At 44.5% G+C, this 20341-nt stretch overlaps 1 protein-coding gene across 1 annotated transcript in view; it reads left to right on the top strand.

Annotated features, from left to right (window-relative positions):
* LOC113884381 (deleted in malignant brain tumors 1 protein) overlaps positions 1-20341 on the top strand; it is a 47466-nt gene that overhangs the window by 13505 nt on the left and 13620 nt on the right. The window contains exons 7-10 of the mRNA XM_027528978.1: positions 891-1202; positions 1978-2038; positions 3217-3261; positions 4524-4756. Of these exons, the coding sequence (XP_027384779.1) occupies positions 891-1202; positions 1978-2038; positions 3217-3261; positions 4524-4756 (651 nt within the window). The remainder of the gene's footprint in view (positions 1-890; positions 1203-1977; positions 2039-3216; positions 3262-4523; positions 4757-20341) is intronic.

The raw sequence follows: 20341 nt of genomic DNA, 5'->3' as shown, positions 1-20341 counted from the left end.
CCAACAGAGGTGCCCACATCAACAGGTAATCTTTCCCATTTCTTCAACTGCCTTCCCTTTCACAGTTTTAGGTCAGAAAAGCTCCAGCATTACCATGGGAGAAAATGTCCCTGCAGAAAGCACCTTCCTCCTCAGCCTCAGGCCGTACACATGGCTGCTGTTGAAGGAAGGGCTGATGAAGTCCAGGTTCACCTAGAAAATCCGCCTTTGGAAAGGGAGAGGAAAGAGGCTGGGAGATGCAAGGATGGCTTGTGGGAACCGGAGTGGAAGCCAGCAAGGCTGGAATGGGTGTACCTGGCTGACCCCACATCTCCACCCAGTCCTGCTGTGAGCTTCCCTCAGCTGTGTTCTGAACATATCCAACCTCTACTCTTTTTTGTAACACTGCCCTTTGACCGTGGGGAGCGGCCTGTGATGACTGCCCTTTATACTTCCCAGAGCATCATTGCATGCGGTGACACCTGATCCTGGGGATGATGTACATGCAAATTATTGTTCTTGTCACTTGATCAGTGTGTACAAAGCTCTCAGAGAATCTTACACACACACACACACACACGTCCACACAACAGTTAGTGTGTGCCTGATAGCTTCTCGTGAAAAATCCAACAAACCCTGTGAGTGCCAGAGACCAAGACGTCACAGCAAGAAGGGGCAGCTGTGCAGGGAGGCAGGGCTCTGGAGCAGCTGGCTAAGGAGCAAAACCATTTCTTAGTCAGCTGTAATGCTGAAAAAACACAAAGTAATACCCAGGGCAAACTTAAAATGAAGAGGGGCAGTAGATTTGTTCTCATCCATGGTCAGTGCCCAAATTCCAAGAGATACGGACTCTTCCAGTGGCCTCTCTGCACGAGCCTTGATGGGTGTCATTGTTTGGATTGTCCACCAAGGTCTGGGCCTGAGGCTGGCTGATGGGTCAAACCGGTGTGAGGGCCGAGTGGAAGTCTGCCATGCCGACACCTGGGGCACCGTGTGTGACGACAGCTGGTCCATCGAGGATGCCCACGTGGTCTGCAGGCAGCTTGGCTGTGGCCGGGCCGTGTCTGCCCTCCCGGGGGCCAGATTCAGCCCCGGGGCAGGCAGCATTCTCTTGGACGATGTCAACTGCACAGGCAGTGAGTCTTCCCTGGCGCAGTGCCCTCACAGCGGCTGGTTCACCCACAACTGCGGGCACCATGAAGACGCTGGTGTCGTCTGCTCAGGTGAGCACAGGTGTCTTCTGGGCCAGGCGCAGAGCTGCCCAGGCCAAGCCTGGAATTTTCACATTGAGTCTGGAATTCCTCCATGCCTTCAACCTTTCACTGTACTCCAGATGGCAGATTTCTATTCTAACTGTGAAAGATATGCCAGCTGCTTAATATATGGGAGGACACCATCCAGCTTGAGTGTCTGCAAAGATTAATCAGTTGTAAAATAAAGAAACTAATAGTACTTATTTCATAAAGCTGATGGGTGGATTAAGTGAAACATTCCGTGTAGAATACGTAGTCAAGCATATAACACATTGTCAATGTACAAAAAGAATCCTGCCAGTGCAGGAAACCTGCGTTTGATTCCTGGGTCCAGAAGATCCCCAGGAGGAGGAAATGGCAACCCACTTCAGTATTCTTGCCTGGGAAATCTCATGGGGAGAGGAGCCTGGCGGGCTACAGTTCAGTGGGTTGCAAACAGTCGGACATAACTTAGTGACTAAACACACACAAAAACACAAATGTGCAAAAACTTTAATTATTTTACTGTTGGCGGTGGTATTTTGGTTGCCAAGGCAAACTCTGTCTGAATCACTAGCTCAGAGATTTTAGCCAGGTGAGACAGCCCACAGCTGGCTGTGAAAACCCAGAGGCACAGCCCTGGATGCTTCAGAACAGTTGTTTCCCAGGCCTGTTGAGCAGCATGCTAACTGAGACTGTGATCTTTGAACCACTCCACCACCCCGGCTTCTGTTAATCCATCCTCCTGTTTCCTTTATCTCTGCAGATTCGGCAGCTGCTGGGAATCCAGGTACTTGTGCGCTCACATCCATTTTACTTGCTGATTGGTGACTAGCCATCTGGTGCAGGGTCCCCACGCTGGTCTTCCTTCCCAGTCTTAACTTTACTTAACCATGATGCTCTGAGGTCTTGACCCTTCCACCCTCCCAGAATGTGAAGCTGCCCCCAGTCCCGTGGGGGCCCTGCTTTGTACCCAGAAGGGAGGCTGTCCTGGGTGTTAGCATGCTGATATGTCATTGCTTCTGCATGTGAGAGCTGCACTTCGGTGAGACTCTGAGACACTAGTTCTTGACCCAGAATGGCGGCTCATGCTGCAGAGGCCATGGGGGCCAGAGACAGGAAGGTCTGGGGGCAGGTGGGCCTGGGTAGGAGCGGCTTCTCCCCTGGGAACACCCCTACCTGGGGCCTGGGATGCTGCCCCTGAATTCTGTGGCACTAACAAGACGCCCCCATCCTAGGGATCCATATCTGCATGATCCCAAAGTGAAAGTGAAAGTCACTCAGTCGTGTCCGACTCTTTGCAACCCCATGGACTATGTAGAGTCCATGAAATTCTCCAGGCCAGAATACTGGAGTGGGTAGCCTTTCCCCAGGAGATCTTCCCAACCCAGGGATCGAACCCGGGTCTCCTGCATTGCAGGTGGATTCTTTACCAGCTGAGCCACCAGGAAAGCCCAACAATACTGGAGTAGATAGCCTATCCCTTCTCCAGAGGATCTTCCCGATCCAGAAATCACACTGGGGTCTCCTGCATTGCAGGCGGATTCTTTACCAGCTGAGCTATCAGAGACAGCATCACTCTTAATTCTGCTATTTCCTTATTACCAACTGGAATGATGTGTACACATTTACGAGCTATCGTATTTTAAATGGCAACTATTTAATGAGATATTAGAAGGGATGGTTTAAAGGCAAACTCATATGTGTGATTAGGATGGTACCTGAGAAAAACATGGGCTTCCCTGGTGGCTCAGACAATAAAGAATCTCCTGCAATGCAGGAGACCTGGGTTTGATCCCTGCGTTGGGAAGGTCCCCTGGAGAAGGGAATGGCTACCCACTCCAGTAGTCTTGCTGGAGAATCCCATAGACAGAGGAGCCTGGCATGCTGTGTTGGACACAACTGAGCGACTAACACTTTCACTTCACTGAGAAGAATATGAACTTTCATTGTGCTTGTTTGGAATGTCCTCATGGTGACTTATTTTTCTTTTTTATCTCTATAGTTACTTCAACTCCTGGGGAACAGTCACATGTTTACCAACCAATAGGTACTGTTTCCATTCTTATATTTTGAATCTGTTTTTCTAAGGCTGGGGTCCCGCCATTAGTGGCCAAGAGAAATGTAGCCAACATTATTCTCATAGTCCTGTATGGAGAAAAATCTGCTCATTAAAGGAACATGGGTGTTCCTCATGTAGGGACCTTTTCAGGGAGAACAAATAACCCACCTGCCCTGGGTTATAGTCATGGAAAGGCCTTATGAAGGCCCTGACCCACACAGGGCTCTGGTGGGTCCTTCTCAAAGAGGAAGCCCACCAAGCAGCCCCAAACCCTGGGACTCAGAATCTGAGGACTGACTTCGCCTGCTTTTAATTCAGGGCTCAGTGTCACTTAACCAAATCCTTACCTTCTTGAGCAATGATACCATCTCTTCTGCTACTTGTTCTCCTAACCTCTGACTTCCTCCATCATTCTCCAATGAATATAGTTTTCAAATTCAAGAAAAGTGAAAATAACTTTGTCCTGAAAATTTCATAATATACTTTGAGAGATCAGGGCTAGAAAAGCAGTCTGAATCCTAAGCCTTCAGCTGAACTGTGTTTAATTTTGAGAGAAACAACTTGAGAAATGACACCCGAGAGAGGATGAAGACTGGTTATTTTTATTTATTTATAATTTATTTACTTGGCCATGTCATGCCTTACCTGTGGCATGTGGGATCTAATTCCTAGATCAGGGGTTGAACCCTGATTCCCTGCATTGGGAACATGGAGTGTTAGCCCCTGGACCACCAGGGAAATTTGTAGAAGGTTATTTTTAGGTGTGTGTGTCTCCTTCAAGGGGCTTTCCTGATGACTCAGTGGTAAAGAATCTGCCTGAAGTGCAGGAGACTCAAGAGATGCAAATTCCATCCCTGGGTCAGGAAGATCCCCTGGAAAAGGAACTGGCAACCCGTTCCAGTGTTCTTGCCTGGGAAATCCATGGACAGAGGAGCCTGGTGGGCTACAGTCTGTGTGGTCGCAAAGAGTCGGACGTGACTGAGCATGCACACACACGCATACTACGTCTGCAATAAGCCAGCAAGGTCACTTGTGTTCCATAAAGAAACTGCCCAGTGAGGAAAGCACTGTAGAGTCTGTGCTAAATTTCAGATACAGAAAAGCCGTCCTTTTCTTTCTTCTGGGCATGTCATTCCCCGTGAATGTATGCAAAGCGCCCACAAACTGGGGTGGATTCTCTAGCTGGAAAGTCTTCTCATTTGAGAAGGGAGGGAAGCTTGTCAAGCCGGCCTGGCTCTGGGCTCCTGTAGATCTGCCGGTGGTGAGGCTGGCCAGCGGCAGGAAGGAGGTGTGAGGGCCGCGTGGAGATCTACCACCACGGCACCTGGGGGACGGTATGTGACGACCCCGGGACCCGCCGGCCGCCTGGGTGTTGTGCCGGCAGCTGGGCTGGCGGCCCTGAGGAGCAGTCTGTTTGGTGATGGCTTCGGCCCCATCTCCCTGGACCACGTGCCATGCATGGGCGATCAGCCCACCTGGGCCGGTGCTGGCACCTCAGCCTGTCTATCCACAACTGTGGATCCCACGAGGATGCCGGGGCCATCTGCGCAGGTACTGGACCTTCCCTGAGACCTGACCTCCTACCCTAGCAGCAGAGCCCCATCTGCCAAGCAAGCCGACCCCACAGGGTTTGGGACTCCAGGGCAGGCGAACGACTTGTGAGGAAGCTTGAGTCCCATCAGGGTCCCCCAAACACAAGGTCAAGACCCCTTCTCAACATTGTTCAGCAGGTCTCTGGGTCATTCCTAACCTCTCTTCATTTGCTGATCTACCCAATGCTGAGTCAACACCCTTGAGTTCACTTTAGAGTCCAGTCCCTCCCATCTTCAAGGAATTGCCAGGTCCCCTCTGTCATCCACCCACTGGGGTAATTCATTGCACTTCCTGTGTCTTGAAATGATCTGTTGTGAGCTTTAAAGCCAACTTAGTAGTGCTGTGTTGGGAAATTCCATGAACAAAACCGGGTTCCTCTCACCTATGTCCCTTGTGAAAACGTCAACGCTACTTCTTTTGGCCCCAGTGATTTGAGATAGTTTCCCTTTCTTCTTTTGATAATTCAGCCCAATTATGCACCATACGAGACTGCCAAAAAAATGTAAAACAGAAAAGGAAATCTGATGAAATGAAAACACCCACTGCCCAGCTTCTCTTACTTTTTAAGAGCAAAGACCGGAAGAATAGGATTCAGTCCATCTGTCCATTTATTTAACAGAAATTTACTGAGCACTCTGGGCTCCCCAGGTGGTGCTGGTGGTACAGAATCTCCCTGCCAATGCAGCAGATGTAAGAGATGTGGGTTCGATCCCTGAATTGGGAAGATCCCCTGGAGAGGGAATGGCAACCCATTCCAGTATTCCTGCCTGGAGAACTCCATGGACACTGGAGCCTGGTGAGCTACAGTCCATGGGGTCTCAAAGAGTTGGACGGGACTGAGCACACAGGCACTGAGCACTTTATATTCACCAGACACGACTCTAGGTGAATATAGTAACAAGAGCAGCAGACAGCCATCCTGCCCCCAGAGTGCTTACATTCCAGTGCGAGGCTTCAAGATCACGTCTGTGTTTCAGCCATGATAGATCATTACAAGAATAAATGAATGCTGAATTGGGGCTCATAATACCCTTTCTTGTGTTAGACAACCACTTTCTCCTAACACTTAGACAACTTAGTACTATGTCATAAGCTAGTTTGTTGGATGAAGATGAGAAACCAATGTTAGAAACCTAAAGTCAGGATTGGGAAGCTTCCTATATGTGCGTGATCAGTTGCTTCCATCATGTCTGACTCTTTTGCAACCCCATGGACTGTAGCCCACAGGCTTCTCTGTATATGGGATCCTCCAGGCAAGAATACTGGAGTGGGTTGCCATCCCCTTCTCCAGGGGATCTTCCTGACCCAGGGATCAAAACTGTGTCCCCTGTATCTCCTGCTTTGCAGGTGGGTTCTTTAGCCACTGAGCCACCCTGGAAGCCCAGGAAGGTTCCTAGTACTTTGCAATTCTAGGAAATGTTTTCTCTTCACTGCATCCAGGAAACAGGCTTTCTGATCCACCCAGGGAGATCACACTGTTCCCACGATAATAAATGTTTGCTTCCCACTTCCTTCCTCATGCATCCCTGTCTCTGTTCCAGTCTCACCCAAGCAGCCTTTATCTTTTTTTTTTAATTTTACTTTATTTTTAAACTTTACATAATTGTATTAGTTGTGCCAAATATCAAAATGAATCCACCACAGGTATACATGTGTTCCCCATCCTGAACCCTCCTCCCTCCTCCCTCCCCATACCATCCCTCTGGGTCGTCCCAGTGCACTAGCCCCAAGCATCCAGTATCGTGCATCGAACCTGGACTGGCAACTCGTTTCTTACATGATATTTTACATGTTTCAACGTCATTCTCCCAAATCTTCCCACCCTCTCCCTCTCCCACAGAGTCCATAAGACTGTTCTATACATCAGTGTCTCTTTTGCTGTCTCGTACACTGAGTTATTGTTACCATCTTTCTAAATTCCATATACATGCGTTAGTATAATGTCACATTTTGGGTCTTTTTGTATCTAATTTGCATATCTGAGGTACAAATCTTTAAAATATTGGGTTGGCCATAAAGTGCATTTGGGGTTTTCCCTAAGCTGGAACCTGAAAACCCAAACGCACCTTGTGGCCAACCCAATCAAACAGTAGCTTCTAAATTTCTTACAAGTGGGTGGGATTTTTGTTTGGATTTTATCTTATTTTGGTCTCTGGTTTGTTTTTATCATTTCAGCATCAGCGACAGAAACGATCACCTCACCTGGTAATTTTATTTTCTTGCTAGCTTGATATAAATCATAGATATATAGACTGCCTTGCATACGGTTAGGGTTAAAGTTTATACCTCATATGAAGATAACCAGCAAGCTCATATCAAACTAACATAAAGTACTCATATATTTCTTGAGTAACATAGGCGTGAATTGGACAGATACTGATTACATGCCTTCAGTACGTAGGACACTGTTCATCATGCTTCTGAGTCCTGGGTGCCACAGTAGGGAAGTCAGGAGCTTTGTTCATACTCACAACAGTGTCCACACATTTGGGAATTCAGTGAGTTAATTTTTAACTCACAGGACTTCAGGCATCTCAGGCAAAAAATATACCTCTAGTCTGCATTTTCAGGAAACAATCGAGTCCCACATCTCCCATGTGTGTTTCACTTTATAGCACACCAATCCAATGATAGGCGAACTTTTATAAAGCATTTACGGGACTTCGCTGGTGGTCCAGTGGTTAAGACTCTGTGCTTCTGCTGCAGTAGACAAAGATTCGATCCCTGGTCTGGGAACTAAGATCCCACATGCTGTGCAGTCAAAAAAAAAAAAAAAAAAAAGCATTTACATGGCTAAGTAAGTTGAAAGTGGAAGTGAAAGTCACCCAGTTGTGTCTGACTCTTTGCGACCCCATGGACTATACAGTCCATGCAATTCTCCAGGCCAGAATACTGGGGTGGGTAGCCTTTCCCTTCTCCAGGGGATCTTCACAACCCAGGGATCGAACCCAGGTCCTGAACTGCAGGCAGATTCTTTACCAGCTGAGCCACAAGGGAAGCCCAACATTACTGGAGTGGGTAGCCTTTCCCTTCTTCAGGGGATCTTCCTGACCCAGGGATCGAACCCAGGTCCTGCACTGCAGGCAGATTCTTTACCAGCTGAGCCACAAGGGAAGCCCATAATAAGTTGGGGAAATACAATACCCCTCTCTTGAGGATTCAGTCTATTAAAATGTTCAAGCTCTGACAAGCCCTACCCTAAGGGGTCTTCTTTAAACTTGGCAATATGGAATGTTTCTCAAACTTCTTTGACTGCTGAGACCTTCTGGGTTTGAGTAGAAATGCAGCATCACAGAATTTGGAGCCAGAGAACCTGGGATTATGGTCTGGCTCCAGCCTTATACCTTTGGGTGACAACTGGCCAAGTCCCCTTCCTTCTCAGAGCCTCTGTTTCATCATCTGCAGAATGGGAGGGTGGCACTTGTTCGAGGATTGGGTGGCACACTCCTGGGCAAGCTGTCAGTGATGGGAGCTTGTTGTTGCATCCCTGAGGGATGTGTGTGCTGCCACCTCTTGGGACCTGCCTGGTTCTCTAGGTGAGCAACTCACGTGTCCTTTGGTAAACTCCCCTCTTGTGGACACTGGGGATCATCTTAGGACCTGAGTTGATCAATATACAACCAAGCAAGTTGGAGAAATACCATCTCAACCCAAGTCAATTCAACTCAAATATTCTCTGAACTGTAAACAGTTATGTAAGTAGCTCACGGTTCCTATTTTTAAAGTCTCAGAGCCCTCTGCCAAACTTGATAGAAATGGATATTCTATGGAAAATCAGACAATGAAACAGATATGTCTCCTTGGATCTACGAGAATCAGCTACCAGATGTCTCAGCCAAGGACAAATTCAATATGGCATCATCGCAGTGTAACATCTTTACAAGAGTCGGAAGAAATCTTAGAGATTGTTCAGACCTGAAGTTACAAAGACGCAGCTGGCAGACTAGTTTTGACCTACAGATTGGTTTTGTTTCAGACAACAGAGTTTTGCCTATGCGAAGTTTCATTCTTTTTAATACCACATTTTAAAAGTAGGAGATTTCATATAAAAGTCCAGATTTCAAGCTTTGATGGGGAAGCCAGAGGCTGGGAAATACAAGTGTGAATTTTCACAGGGCACTGATTGTCCAGGGCAGAGAGGAGACGGGTTTCCCTTTATGGGCACATGCTGTTTGTCTAGTTTCCTCCTGGCCCGTTCCAATTATTTCTGGACCTGGAGTCATCTCCACTTGGATGTTTGGTGCCTCTCAAATTTTAATGTGTCTATAAATCACCTGGAGATCTTGTTAAGATGCAGATTACGATTCAGTTCCTTGAGGGAGAGTGAGGGGTGGGGTGGGGTTTTAAATGTCTGCCTTTCTCACAGGATGGTGCGGATGCTGCTAGTCCATGGATTTCATTTTTCAGATGCATCCTCTGAAGTTTCAAGATGCAAAGGAACTTGTCCAAAGTCACATGCCTGTTTACACACAGAGAAGAGACTAGAACCCAAATCTCCTGGGTCCCAGACCCAAGTATCACCTCCTCCACTATTTATTTCCCTTAGCTTAATGGAAAGGAGAACAGGAGAATCAAATAGTAACAGAGCATAATCAAATATGAACAAGACTGGGACATAATTTGTAAGCAGGGTAATTCTTTTAAAAATCTTACCAATGAACATGATTGAAAAGAATGGTATTTAATTACAGTTTTCTATAAATTGTGCTTGTTTTGACAGTTCCTGCCTCAGTTTCAGCCACAGATTTGGTTCTTACGACTGGTAACAAGTTTTCTGCTGATTTGTCCTCTTACTAATGTTAAGAGATAATGATGTGTTGAAATTCTACCTAAAGAGTACTGTTGGCCCAGGGGTCACTTGGCTGAATTAATCCCTTGGAAAATAGACTAGAATCCAGAAACAGACAAATATACAGTGAAGTTGAGGTCCCAACACTCAAGGAAAGCACTTGCATACACCTGGGAGTGATCCACAGAATCTACTGTTCATACTTCCTACACACACTGGCGCTCTGGTCTCCCTGCTGACTGTGTATTATGAGAGACAACAGATTAGGGAGGAGGTGCAGAGACTGGGAGGGGGAGACCTCATAGAAGAGCCACAGTGGTAAGGGCAGGAAATGCTAACAGACAGCCACAGAAGGGTTCAGAAAACTGTTCAGTGTCACCAGCCTCCCAGGGTCCAGCCCCGGTTGGATCCAGGGATTCCCTCAGGAGTACTGTGTTGGCGATTAGAATAGCAAAGCAGAGATTTATTAGATGCTCAATAATAACTGGTTTATGCGGAAAATCAATATAATCTGTGACACCAGGTAGGCTCTGTCCACGGAGGCTGCAGGCGCCCTCTCGAATAGCGGAAGGTGCCCCACCTTAGGCACCTTCTCGAGTGGGTCTTAGAAGCCCAGGCAAGTAAGTGGTCCCAGAGGACCCCCACGCTCAAATTATTTTGGCCTGAAGGAAGAACAGAAGAGAAAAGGAGGAAAAGGAAACAAGAAAGAACGACATGGGGAGACCAAGCTTTGAGCAAGGCCCATAGCTTTATTTTCAACAGGGGCTTTTATACCCTAAGTTGCACATAGAGGATAATCAGATCAGATCAGATCAGTCGCTCAGTCATGTCTGACTCTTTGAGACCCCATGAATTGCAGCACGCCAGGCTTCCCTGTCCATCACCAACTCCCCGAGTTCACTCAGACTCGAGTCTGAGTGAATGCCATCGAGTCAGTGATGCCATCAAGCCATCTCATCCTCTGTCGTCCCCTTCTCCTCCTGCCCCCAATCCCTCCCAGCATCAGAGTCTTTTCCAATGAGTCAACTCTTCGCATGAGGTGACCAAAGTACTGGAGTTTCAGCTTTAGCATCATTCCTTCCAAAGAAATCCCAGGGCTGATCTCCTTCAGAATGGACTGCTTGGATCTCCTTGCAGGGATGTGAAATCATGCAAAGTCAGCAGTCTTTGATCCTTATTGAGACCAGGCTTTCTTTTCTGCAAATTTATTGTATACAAATGGTTTAGGTGATTTATATCATCTTCTGGCCAGAAGGCCTGTTAACATTTTATGACTCTGATAAAGGTTTGTCAACCATAAGACTTATTTTCTCTAGGAGTAATTATTTTAAAGTTTGGCGCCATCCTCCAAAGGTGTTAGATAAAGTTGCATTCCTATAGGGCAAAGGTGCAATGGGTTTACAACAAAGGAAAGAATTTATTACCTTAAGAGTCTAAAGTTGTTAACACCAAGGCCACTACTTATTTTTTCTACATACCAACTGTATTAATTAATACACTTCCAAGGAGACAATACAGGGGATGTGGAAACTTGGCAGCAAGCATTGGCTCAACAACGAAATCTTCTACTAGTTCTATTCTGACAATTTCTAACTCTCTATACTATTTGAATATCTTAAGCTCCCCGTGCCTCTCACAGTTGGGAGACTGTAAACAATCATATGCATAGCTGTAGGAGTCCAGGTAAACCTGTCAGGCAAGTTAGAGAGCCATCTGAGGGGTTTGTAAACTAAAACACGCTTGTCATGCCCAGGAACTTTATTAACTGGAGCTGTAAGTTAACTCTTTTTCAGAGAGAGAGAGATGGTGGTGGGGGACAGCCCCCCGTAAAGTCAGAGGTATAGGTGAGAGCACAAAGCAGTAAAGTAGGCAGACTCTGGTTTTGGGGGTAGATGTTTGAGAATTTCCAGGGGGACTCCTGAGGCTCGGATCCCAACTTTGCATATGCCGAGCCTTCTTCCTCATGACCTTTGCCACGGGCGGAATTCCTCACACTGGCTCTCAGCACCAGCCTTTCTAAATACCACAATTTGAAGCAAAAGTACCCACTAAACTCAACATCCTTTGAGATACCTCCTTAATACAACCTTGAACAGCAATGGTTTCTTCTTAATGAGCCTGAATCACGCAAGTTAATATATGACCAGTATCTTCTGTTTAAGAGGACAGGGAAACTTGGTTTCTTTCAGGAGAGTTTTAATTTATAACAGCTCATGTTTTTATTTTTGCTATCCAAAAAAAGTTTATTGAAGGATAGATTATTTACAGTTTTATTTACAGTGTTAATTTCCACTGTACAGCTAGTGACTCAGTTACATACATATAAACGTATTTTTATATTCTTTTCCATTATAGTTTATCATTGGATGGTTCCCAGTGCTATGCAGCAGGACCTTGCTGTTGATCCAACCCATATATAATAGTTTGCATCTGCTCACACCATCCCTCTTGCCATTTTGCCAGAGGCTCTGATATTCTAATGAACAGAAGATCTGTATTTAAGAGACAGAGAAATGTACAGTTTATCTTGAAGAGATAGGATAAGTGATAAGCTTTAATTAGGAAGACAACAAAATAGGAAAATATTAACACAGAATACAGCAGACAATTTGACTGTGGTACTAAAATGGCGATAGGTGTCAATTAGCATTGCATAGAAAAGATTTAAAACCGCCTAATAAACATTTAACCTCAGAGCAGGGCCTGATAACAGAGAAATGGCTGCAGAGCGTGTTTCCACTTTGGTTGACTGCTGTGTGTGTACAAGCACAGTAGTTCAGGGCACACACCACTCGTGTTTTTATTGAGGTGCTTAAACATTTATTCAAGAGGGTGGGAGACAGTTCTCACACTTAAATTTTTCCAACAGCAAAGCCTGGTTAATGAGATAATAGGAAAGGTACAATCATGTGTATTAGAAAAAGAATAAGAACTTTCTGATCCACTGACTAACTTTGCTGTTTGTGTTTCATATTCAGGCATCCTTCCGACCTCAGCAGAAGTGACTCCTTCACCTGGTAATGCCCTCTGCCCACTGCAAATGTAGATGGATGAGACAGCAAGGTTGCCTGTGTATGCCACCAGGGCCAAGACTAGGACAGCTCTGGGGAGGTGTATCGTCAGGGTATTGTTGTCTTTGGAGCAGAGTGCCTTGTCTGGGCCAGACCCTGCAGCAGGCGTGGGGACTCGAGGGGTCAGGCAGGCAGAGAGGGGGTCTCCCTGGCCAGGTCAGCTCGCCTGTTGCAGGTTCTCACAGCATCGCGAAGCTCTCCATAGTGCTTGTCACAGGAGCAGTTCTGCAGAGCAGGAGCCATACCTAGTTTTGTTGGTTGCCCCACTCTAGCGTTTAGCACAGTGCCTACCAGAATAGATAAATAAATCAAGACTTACTGATTAAATAATGAAGTCCGTGGTTTCCATAGGCTTCCCCAAAGGCTCAGTGGGTAAAAAAAAAAAAAAATTGACCTGCAATGCAGGAAACTCAGGTGTGATCGCTGGGTTGGGAAGATCCCCTGGAGTAGGAAATGGCAACCCACTCCAGTATTCTCGCCTGGAAAATCCCATGGACTGAGGGCCTGGCGGGATACCGTCCATGGAGTCACAAGAGTCGGACACGACTAAGCACGCACACATGCACGTGTGGTTTACGACAGCACACACGCATGGTTTCTATGCTCCAGGGACAGAGAGAAGAAAATTAATTAACTGTAATACAACTATTTTTTGCCATTTGGCAAGTTTTGATCAATTGTCTTTTCTTATCTCCAGCATCTCTGAGTATTGCTGTAACCACCTCAACAGGTAATTAATTTTGATGTTATTTCGGGCTTTGTCTGTCTTATAAATTATTCTCTTATAAATTACTTGCTTATAAATTATTTGATTTTCCAATGAGCTCATTAAATAACTATTTATGTCATGATAAATTCTTTGAAAGTTTTAAAACATGTTTATGATAAATTCTTTGAAAGCTTTAAATATGTTTATACTGACCTGACTCAAAAAAGGCCACACTAACTGCCTGGGCCAAGGGTGAAATTAGTCCAGCCAATTCAGCCAAACACAAGCACTGAGTCATTCGCTGGACTGACTGGTGGTCGAATGTCAACCGTCCATAAAGGAACCTTCTCCTGAACACCAGCCATCATGTAGGTGTTGTGAGACTGGTGGAGAGTCAGACCACGGCTTTTACTGATCCTTCTGAATGTTCATCCAGCATTCATTGAAGATGGCCACGTGCCAAGGTAGTGAGGGATGCAGAATTGACCAGGGTAACAAATAACTCTCCTCTTGGATGTTGTTGGACTTTGAGTGATGCCATTATCTGAGGAGTTACTGTGTAACTTTTTTTTTTTCCTCTTTCTTATTTTTTAAATTATGTAAGTATGATAACACATTTACAGGAGACTTGGAAAGTACAGGACAAAGTTACATATAGTTCTACTAAATATTACAATTATTTTTAAGTAGATAAATTAAGAGTTTTAGTTGGAGTTTGAATATCAAACTCTCAAAAATTAATAGAATGAATATACAGAAAACTAGAAGCGAAAGAACCATGAAACAACTCAGCATAATTAAGATTTATACAATTTTCACACAAATAGAATATAAATTCTATTCAAGTTGCCACAGACCGTAAACTAGAAAACACTAGAACATATCCAGGAACATGAAACGAGGTGCAAAAATTTCATGGTCTAAAGGTATTGAGCTCATACGGAGTCTGTTCTCTTATCACTCTGGAATAATGTTAGAAATCAGTATCAAAAGAGATTTGAAAATAACCCACATATTTTCACCCGTGTGACTTTGGACTTAATAATTTGACAAATAGTGTTAGAGATTTATTTGGGTGAAAGACAATAAAGAAGATGCTCTACACTACTCCAGGTGTTGAAGTAATTATGACATAAAGCATCAGAGTCAGAACCAAAATATGGTCTTTATTACTGATATAGCTCAGAGAAGAAAATGGCACACCACTCCAGTACTCCTGCCTGGAAAATCCCATGGATGGAGGAGCCTGGTAGGCTGCAGCCCATAGGGTCGCTTAAGAGTTGGGCATGACTGAGTGACTTCACTTTCACTTTTCACTTTCATGCATTGGAGAAGGAAATGGCAACCCACTCCAGTGTTCTTGCCTGGAGAATCCCAGGGATGGGGGAGCCTGGTGGGCTGCCGTCTATGGGGTCGCACAGAGTCGGACATGACTAAAGTGACTTAGCAGCAACTGATAAAGCTAAGAGATGCAGTGCATCTCTTAGTATGAGACAAATGGACTTTTTATACTCCTCCTCACCCTCAGTCTAGATCTTGAGACAGCCTACCTAGGGAAAGTTCTCGTCTGCAGAGGTCACCCTTTCCTGGGTCACCATCTCCCACTCATTTAAGGGGAAGCAGGGAAAAAGCAAGTCCGCCATTTATGGAATCTTTGTTAGATGAACGCCATACAATGGAGAAACTTGGACCAATGGTTGTTGCCCTCTGAACAGCTAGCCTCCAAGGGGAGAAGGGAAGGGTCTCCAAGAGGAGACCCAGGGGGTAGAGGGGTTCCCTGGGGCAGTAGAGGATTTGGAGATGCCCTGCTATAGCTCCTGTCTAGACAGTAGGCAGACAAGCCAAGTCAGTCATACTGATCTCCGTTGGCCATTTTTACGTCTTCATTATCTTATAGAAACATGTATGCCTGGTGTGGCTGTCTTACTGCTGCCTTGTTCTTTTTGTTCATCTGCAGCTTTGTTGTCAGCCAGTGTGACCTCCACACCAGGTAAAACACTCTCTAGTGTCCCATAAGCGTCTCTTCTTGGAGTTCCATTGATCAGACTAGGCTGTCGCACGGATGTTTTGTACCCAACACAGCCTCAGTAAAAACCCAGGAGTCTTCTCCACTGGTACATAAGTTTCTTCATCTCTTTTTCTACAGATCTCTCTTCAACCTCAGCAGATATGACCTCTCCATCTGGTAAATGCTCTCTCACTGTGGTGTTTAAATGAACCAGACTAGCTTCTTACTTTCTGTCCTACTTAGAAAATAAGCCCGCTTAACGACCATTTTGGCCACAAAGTAAACCCCAATGAAAAGACACACAAAGTATCTTTTTTCTCGTTGCTAAGTGTCCTATTCTCTTTGTTCATGCACAGATGTGTTCTCAGCCTCAGCAGAAGTGGACACCCTCTCTGGTAATGTTTTCTGCCTGTCACATTTCCTAAGTTTAAACTCCCCTCTTTAAGAAGTGAGCATATACATTGAATATTTTGTCTACAGAATAAGCCCCAATGTAAACAGAAGTCCCAGCCTCCTTTTCACAGAAATTAAGCTTCACGTTCTCGTTCACGCACAGACACAGAAGTGGTCCCTCCACCAGGGAACACCTCCTGCTTGTCACACTGGTCTTGATTGGATGTGCCCAAGAGGGCTGGGGGTCCACACCTCCACCTGCTTCGTGGTCCTGTGATGATTCAGGCGATACTTTGACCCCTCCACCCAGACACACCCACTAGGGGATGGACTGTGATAGTGTTGGTTTTATCCATTCACCACTTCCCTGGTGGCTCAGACGGTAAAGTGTGGGAGAACCAGGTTCAATCCCTGGGTTAGGAAGATCCCCTGGAGAAGGAAATGGCAACCCACTCCAGTATTCTTGCCTGGAAAATCCCACGGACAGAGGAGCCTGGTGAGCTACAGTCCATGGGGTCGCAGAGTCGGACACAACTGAGCTTTTCACTTTCACTTTCTTCTGTTTTCAACCACACTGTTTTTGAAAAAAATCATCCCATCTCCTTTTCACTAATACTCGAGTTTGATCCTTCTTTGTTTGCAGATATGACTCCCACTTCAAGCGAAGCTCCTTCTTCACCAGGTATCTCTCTGCTCTCTGTAGTAGCTCTGTGAGTGGCTTTCTGAAAGAATCCAGCCAAGAAGAGATGCTTCCTTTTTCCCTAACAGAGGTGGGGAGAGAGCACAGGAAAGGCTGGGGAAGCTCCAAGCCACTAACCACCCCCACCCCCACATTCCTGATTCACCTCGTGGAGCCAGACCGAATGTGACTCCCGCATCCTGTGCCCTGAAAGGCAGAGGGGTGTCGGAAGAGTGTGCTTTGGGGTCTCTTGGGTCTGAACTGTGGGTGATCCAGGCCTGTGTACAGGGCCTCCCAGGTGGCGCCAGTGGCAAAGAACCTGCCTGCTGATGCAGGAGATGTAACAGATGTGGATTCGATCCCTGGGTGGGGATGACCCCCTGGAGGAGGACATGGAATCCCTCTCCAGTATTCTTGCCTGGAGCATTCTATGGACGGAGGAGCCTGGCGGGCTACCGTCCATAGGGTTGGAAAGAGTTGGACACGACTGAAGTGACTTATCACACACACGCACTCACAGACATGTATATAAGCTGAGTCTCCATATCTTCATCCATAAAATAGTGATAATACTTAGCTGGCATGTTTATGTTAATAATTAGAGTCGTAAATTATGACACATTGTAAATGCTCATAATGGGAATTGTTAATCTACCGTGTTAAAGACCAACTTCACGTACACTGTTTCACCCCCTGCATGCACAAGTCCACAAGATAAATAAGCAGAGTGGATTCTTTTATATACAGCTTAAAACAGTCTTATTTTTTTAAAAATTGTGGTCTACAGAGTAAAAAATTTCAATGAATTCAAATGTTAAAGCTTTCTTTTCACTGGAAATTTTTTTGGCAGCCACAGATCTGGTTTCAACAGAATCGACACCATCACCTGGTAACAATCATATGCCTGTTGCTAAATTAATCCTTAGTTTTATAGTAGTTTATACAACCAAACGCTGTCATAAAGCCTATTGTTACTCTTCCTACCTTGCTTCCTTCTGAATACTTTCATATGGGATTTTAATATTGGATATGGTCTCTCTCTTATCTAAAAATATTTCTGGAATCTCACTTGATTTTCTTCATTTCATTTTCAGCCTTTGTAAAAATCTAATGTTTTGAATTCCTCCTTTCAAAACTTCAGTGCATTTATAAAATTTTTCTGATCATTGAATAAATTGTTTGATAACTATCGGTTAAGACTCCATGCTTCCAATGCAGGGACCACAGGTTCAATCCCTGGTCAGGGAAATAAGATCCCACATGCTGCACAGCACAGCCAAAAAAATTTAAAAATAAATCAATAATTTAATTTTTGGAAAATAAACAGCACACAACACTACTTGTTACATTTTGATGCAACTTAATGGCCAAAAAAAAGTAAAATAAAACCTAATGAACAGTATTTAGGCACTCAAACTAAAGCACAAAGTTTTTAAAAAGCATTAGTGTCTAAACTTAGAAAAAACATTTGGTTCATTTTCAGCTTTGAATATAAATATGTGACTTCGAGGATATGCATGTTTTTAAGCTTGTTTTTTCTTTTTTACAGTTTCAGTTTCAGTTGATGAGGAAGTGACCCTGTTACCTGGTAATTTTTGTTTGTTTCTAAGCACTAAAACTATCATATCATTATTAATACTGTTATTTCATTTTCATTGAAATTTCTTACCCTTTACAGAAAACTTTATAGCTTTTAGGTGCATGTGTGCAGGTACAGATGTGTGCACACACGTACATTTTGTAGGTTAGAAGCCTTGATGCACCTCTCAAGACCTCACTCAGATGTTTGCCTTTATTCATAGTTCAAACAAGAATCGTTATCTTGCTTCCAGTATCTCAGTAACAGTCAATGAGGAGAGCAACTCTCCTGGACAAGGGCATTTCAGTCACAGAGAAGCAGATGCCGGAGATGTTTGTTAACGTTCACTGAGCATCTTCTATGTGCTGAGCAGAGCAGGAAATTGAAAAACAGTCACTGGCAACCAATTTATATGAAGGCAAATCATCTTATACACATTGTGGGTGTAGCACCACCTACATAATATAGGTTTTCTTTTTAAATTAGTTTTACTTTTTAAATCACCTTTTTTGAAGTATAATTATGTACAGTAAATTGCACACATCTGTGAGTTTTGTCTCATATATACAACTGTGTGAGCACCACCAGAGTCAAGACCTAGAGCATTCTGGGCCTTCAGTGGTGTGTGTGCGAGTAGTTGCTCAGTCAAGTCCCTCAGTTGTGTTCAAAGGTGGTCCAGTGGTTAAGAGTTGGTGCTTCCAATGCAGGGGGCACAGTTCAATCCCTGATCAGGGAACTAAGATCCCACATGCCTCAGGACAAGGCAAAAAAATTTTAAAAATTAAATTAAAAAAAAGATTTAGAGTATTTCCATCCCCCAGGAAGTTCCCTCATGCCCCTTTACAGTAAATCCTTTCCACTTCTCCCAGGCCAACTGATCTGTTTTCTGTCGCTATAAATAGATTTGGTTTTCTAGAATCTCATAAAAGTGAAATCAAAGCATATGTGTTTTTGTGTCTGACTTCTCAACCTTACTTAACAAATTTTGAAGAAATATTTATTTGGCTGCAATGGGTCTTCGTTGTGGTGTTCAGGATCTAGTCCCCTGACCAGATATCAAAGCCAGGCTCCCTACATTGGGAGCTCCGAGTCGTAGCCACTGGACCACCGGGGAGGTCCCAATGAATTGTTTCTAAGATTTGCCCCAGGCGCTTCCATATGTTGGTAATTTGTTCTTTTTTTTTCATTTTTATTGTTTCTGCTTAGTAATGATGCATTGTGTGGACATACCACAATTTATTATGGACATACATATCACAATTTATTTGTCCATTCTTCTGTGGATGGACATTTGAATGTTTCCAGGTTTTGTGTATTGCTGAGAATTCTGCTGTTTATGCATCTTTCTGAGGTCGTGTGTTTTCTTTATCTTGAGTAAACATCTAGGAATGGAATAACTACATTACATAGTATAGAGGTTTTCATTGAGGTATAATCAATACCTCAATAAACATTAACATATTAACACAACATATTAATATATTTACATATAACATATCAACATAATTAACATAGTAATATAATTAATATTAACATAACATAAAAAATAAACATTAGTTTCAGGTGTACAATATAATGATTTAATATTTGTATATACTGCAGATGATCACCACAGTACTTTGAGTTAACATCCATCACCAAACATAGCTACAAAAATTTTTTTCTCAAGAGGAAAATTTGCAAGTTCTCTCTTCAGTTCAGTTCAGTTGAGTCGCTCAGTCTTGTCCGACTCTTTGCGACCCCATGAATCGCAGCACACCAGGCCTCCCTGTCCATCACCAACTCCCAGAGTTCACTAAGACTCATGTCCATCAAGTCAGTGATGCCACCCAGCCATCTCATCCTCTGTCATCCCCTTCTCCTCTTGCCCCCAATCCCTCCCAGCATCAGAGTCTTTTCCAATGAGTCAACTCTTCGCATGAGATGGCCAAAGGACTGGAGTTTCAGCTTTAGCATTATTCCTTTCAAAGAAATCTCAGGGCTGATCTCCTTCAGAATGGACTGGTTGGATCTCCTTGCAGTCCAAGGGACTCTCAAGAGTCTTCTCCAACACCACAGTTCAAAAGCACCAATTCTTTGGCGCTCAGCCTTCTTCACAGTCCAACTCTCACATCCATACATGACCGCTGGAAAAACCATAGCCTTGACTAGACGGACCTTTGTTGGCAAAGTAATGTCTCTGCTTTTTAATATGCTATCTAGGTTGGTCATAACTTTTCTTCCAAGGAGTAAGCATCTTTTAATTTC

The sequence above is a fragment of the Bos indicus x Bos taurus genome, chromosome 26 (genome assembly GCF_003369695.1).
Source record: "Bos indicus x Bos taurus breed Angus x Brahman F1 hybrid chromosome 26, Bos_hybrid_MaternalHap_v2.0, whole genome shotgun sequence".
Taxonomy (NCBI): Eukaryota; Metazoa; Chordata; class Mammalia; order Artiodactyla; family Bovidae; genus Bos; species Bos indicus x Bos taurus.
Note: the sequence above shows the minus strand (reverse complement) of the source record. Positions and strands in the feature narration are given on the sequence as shown.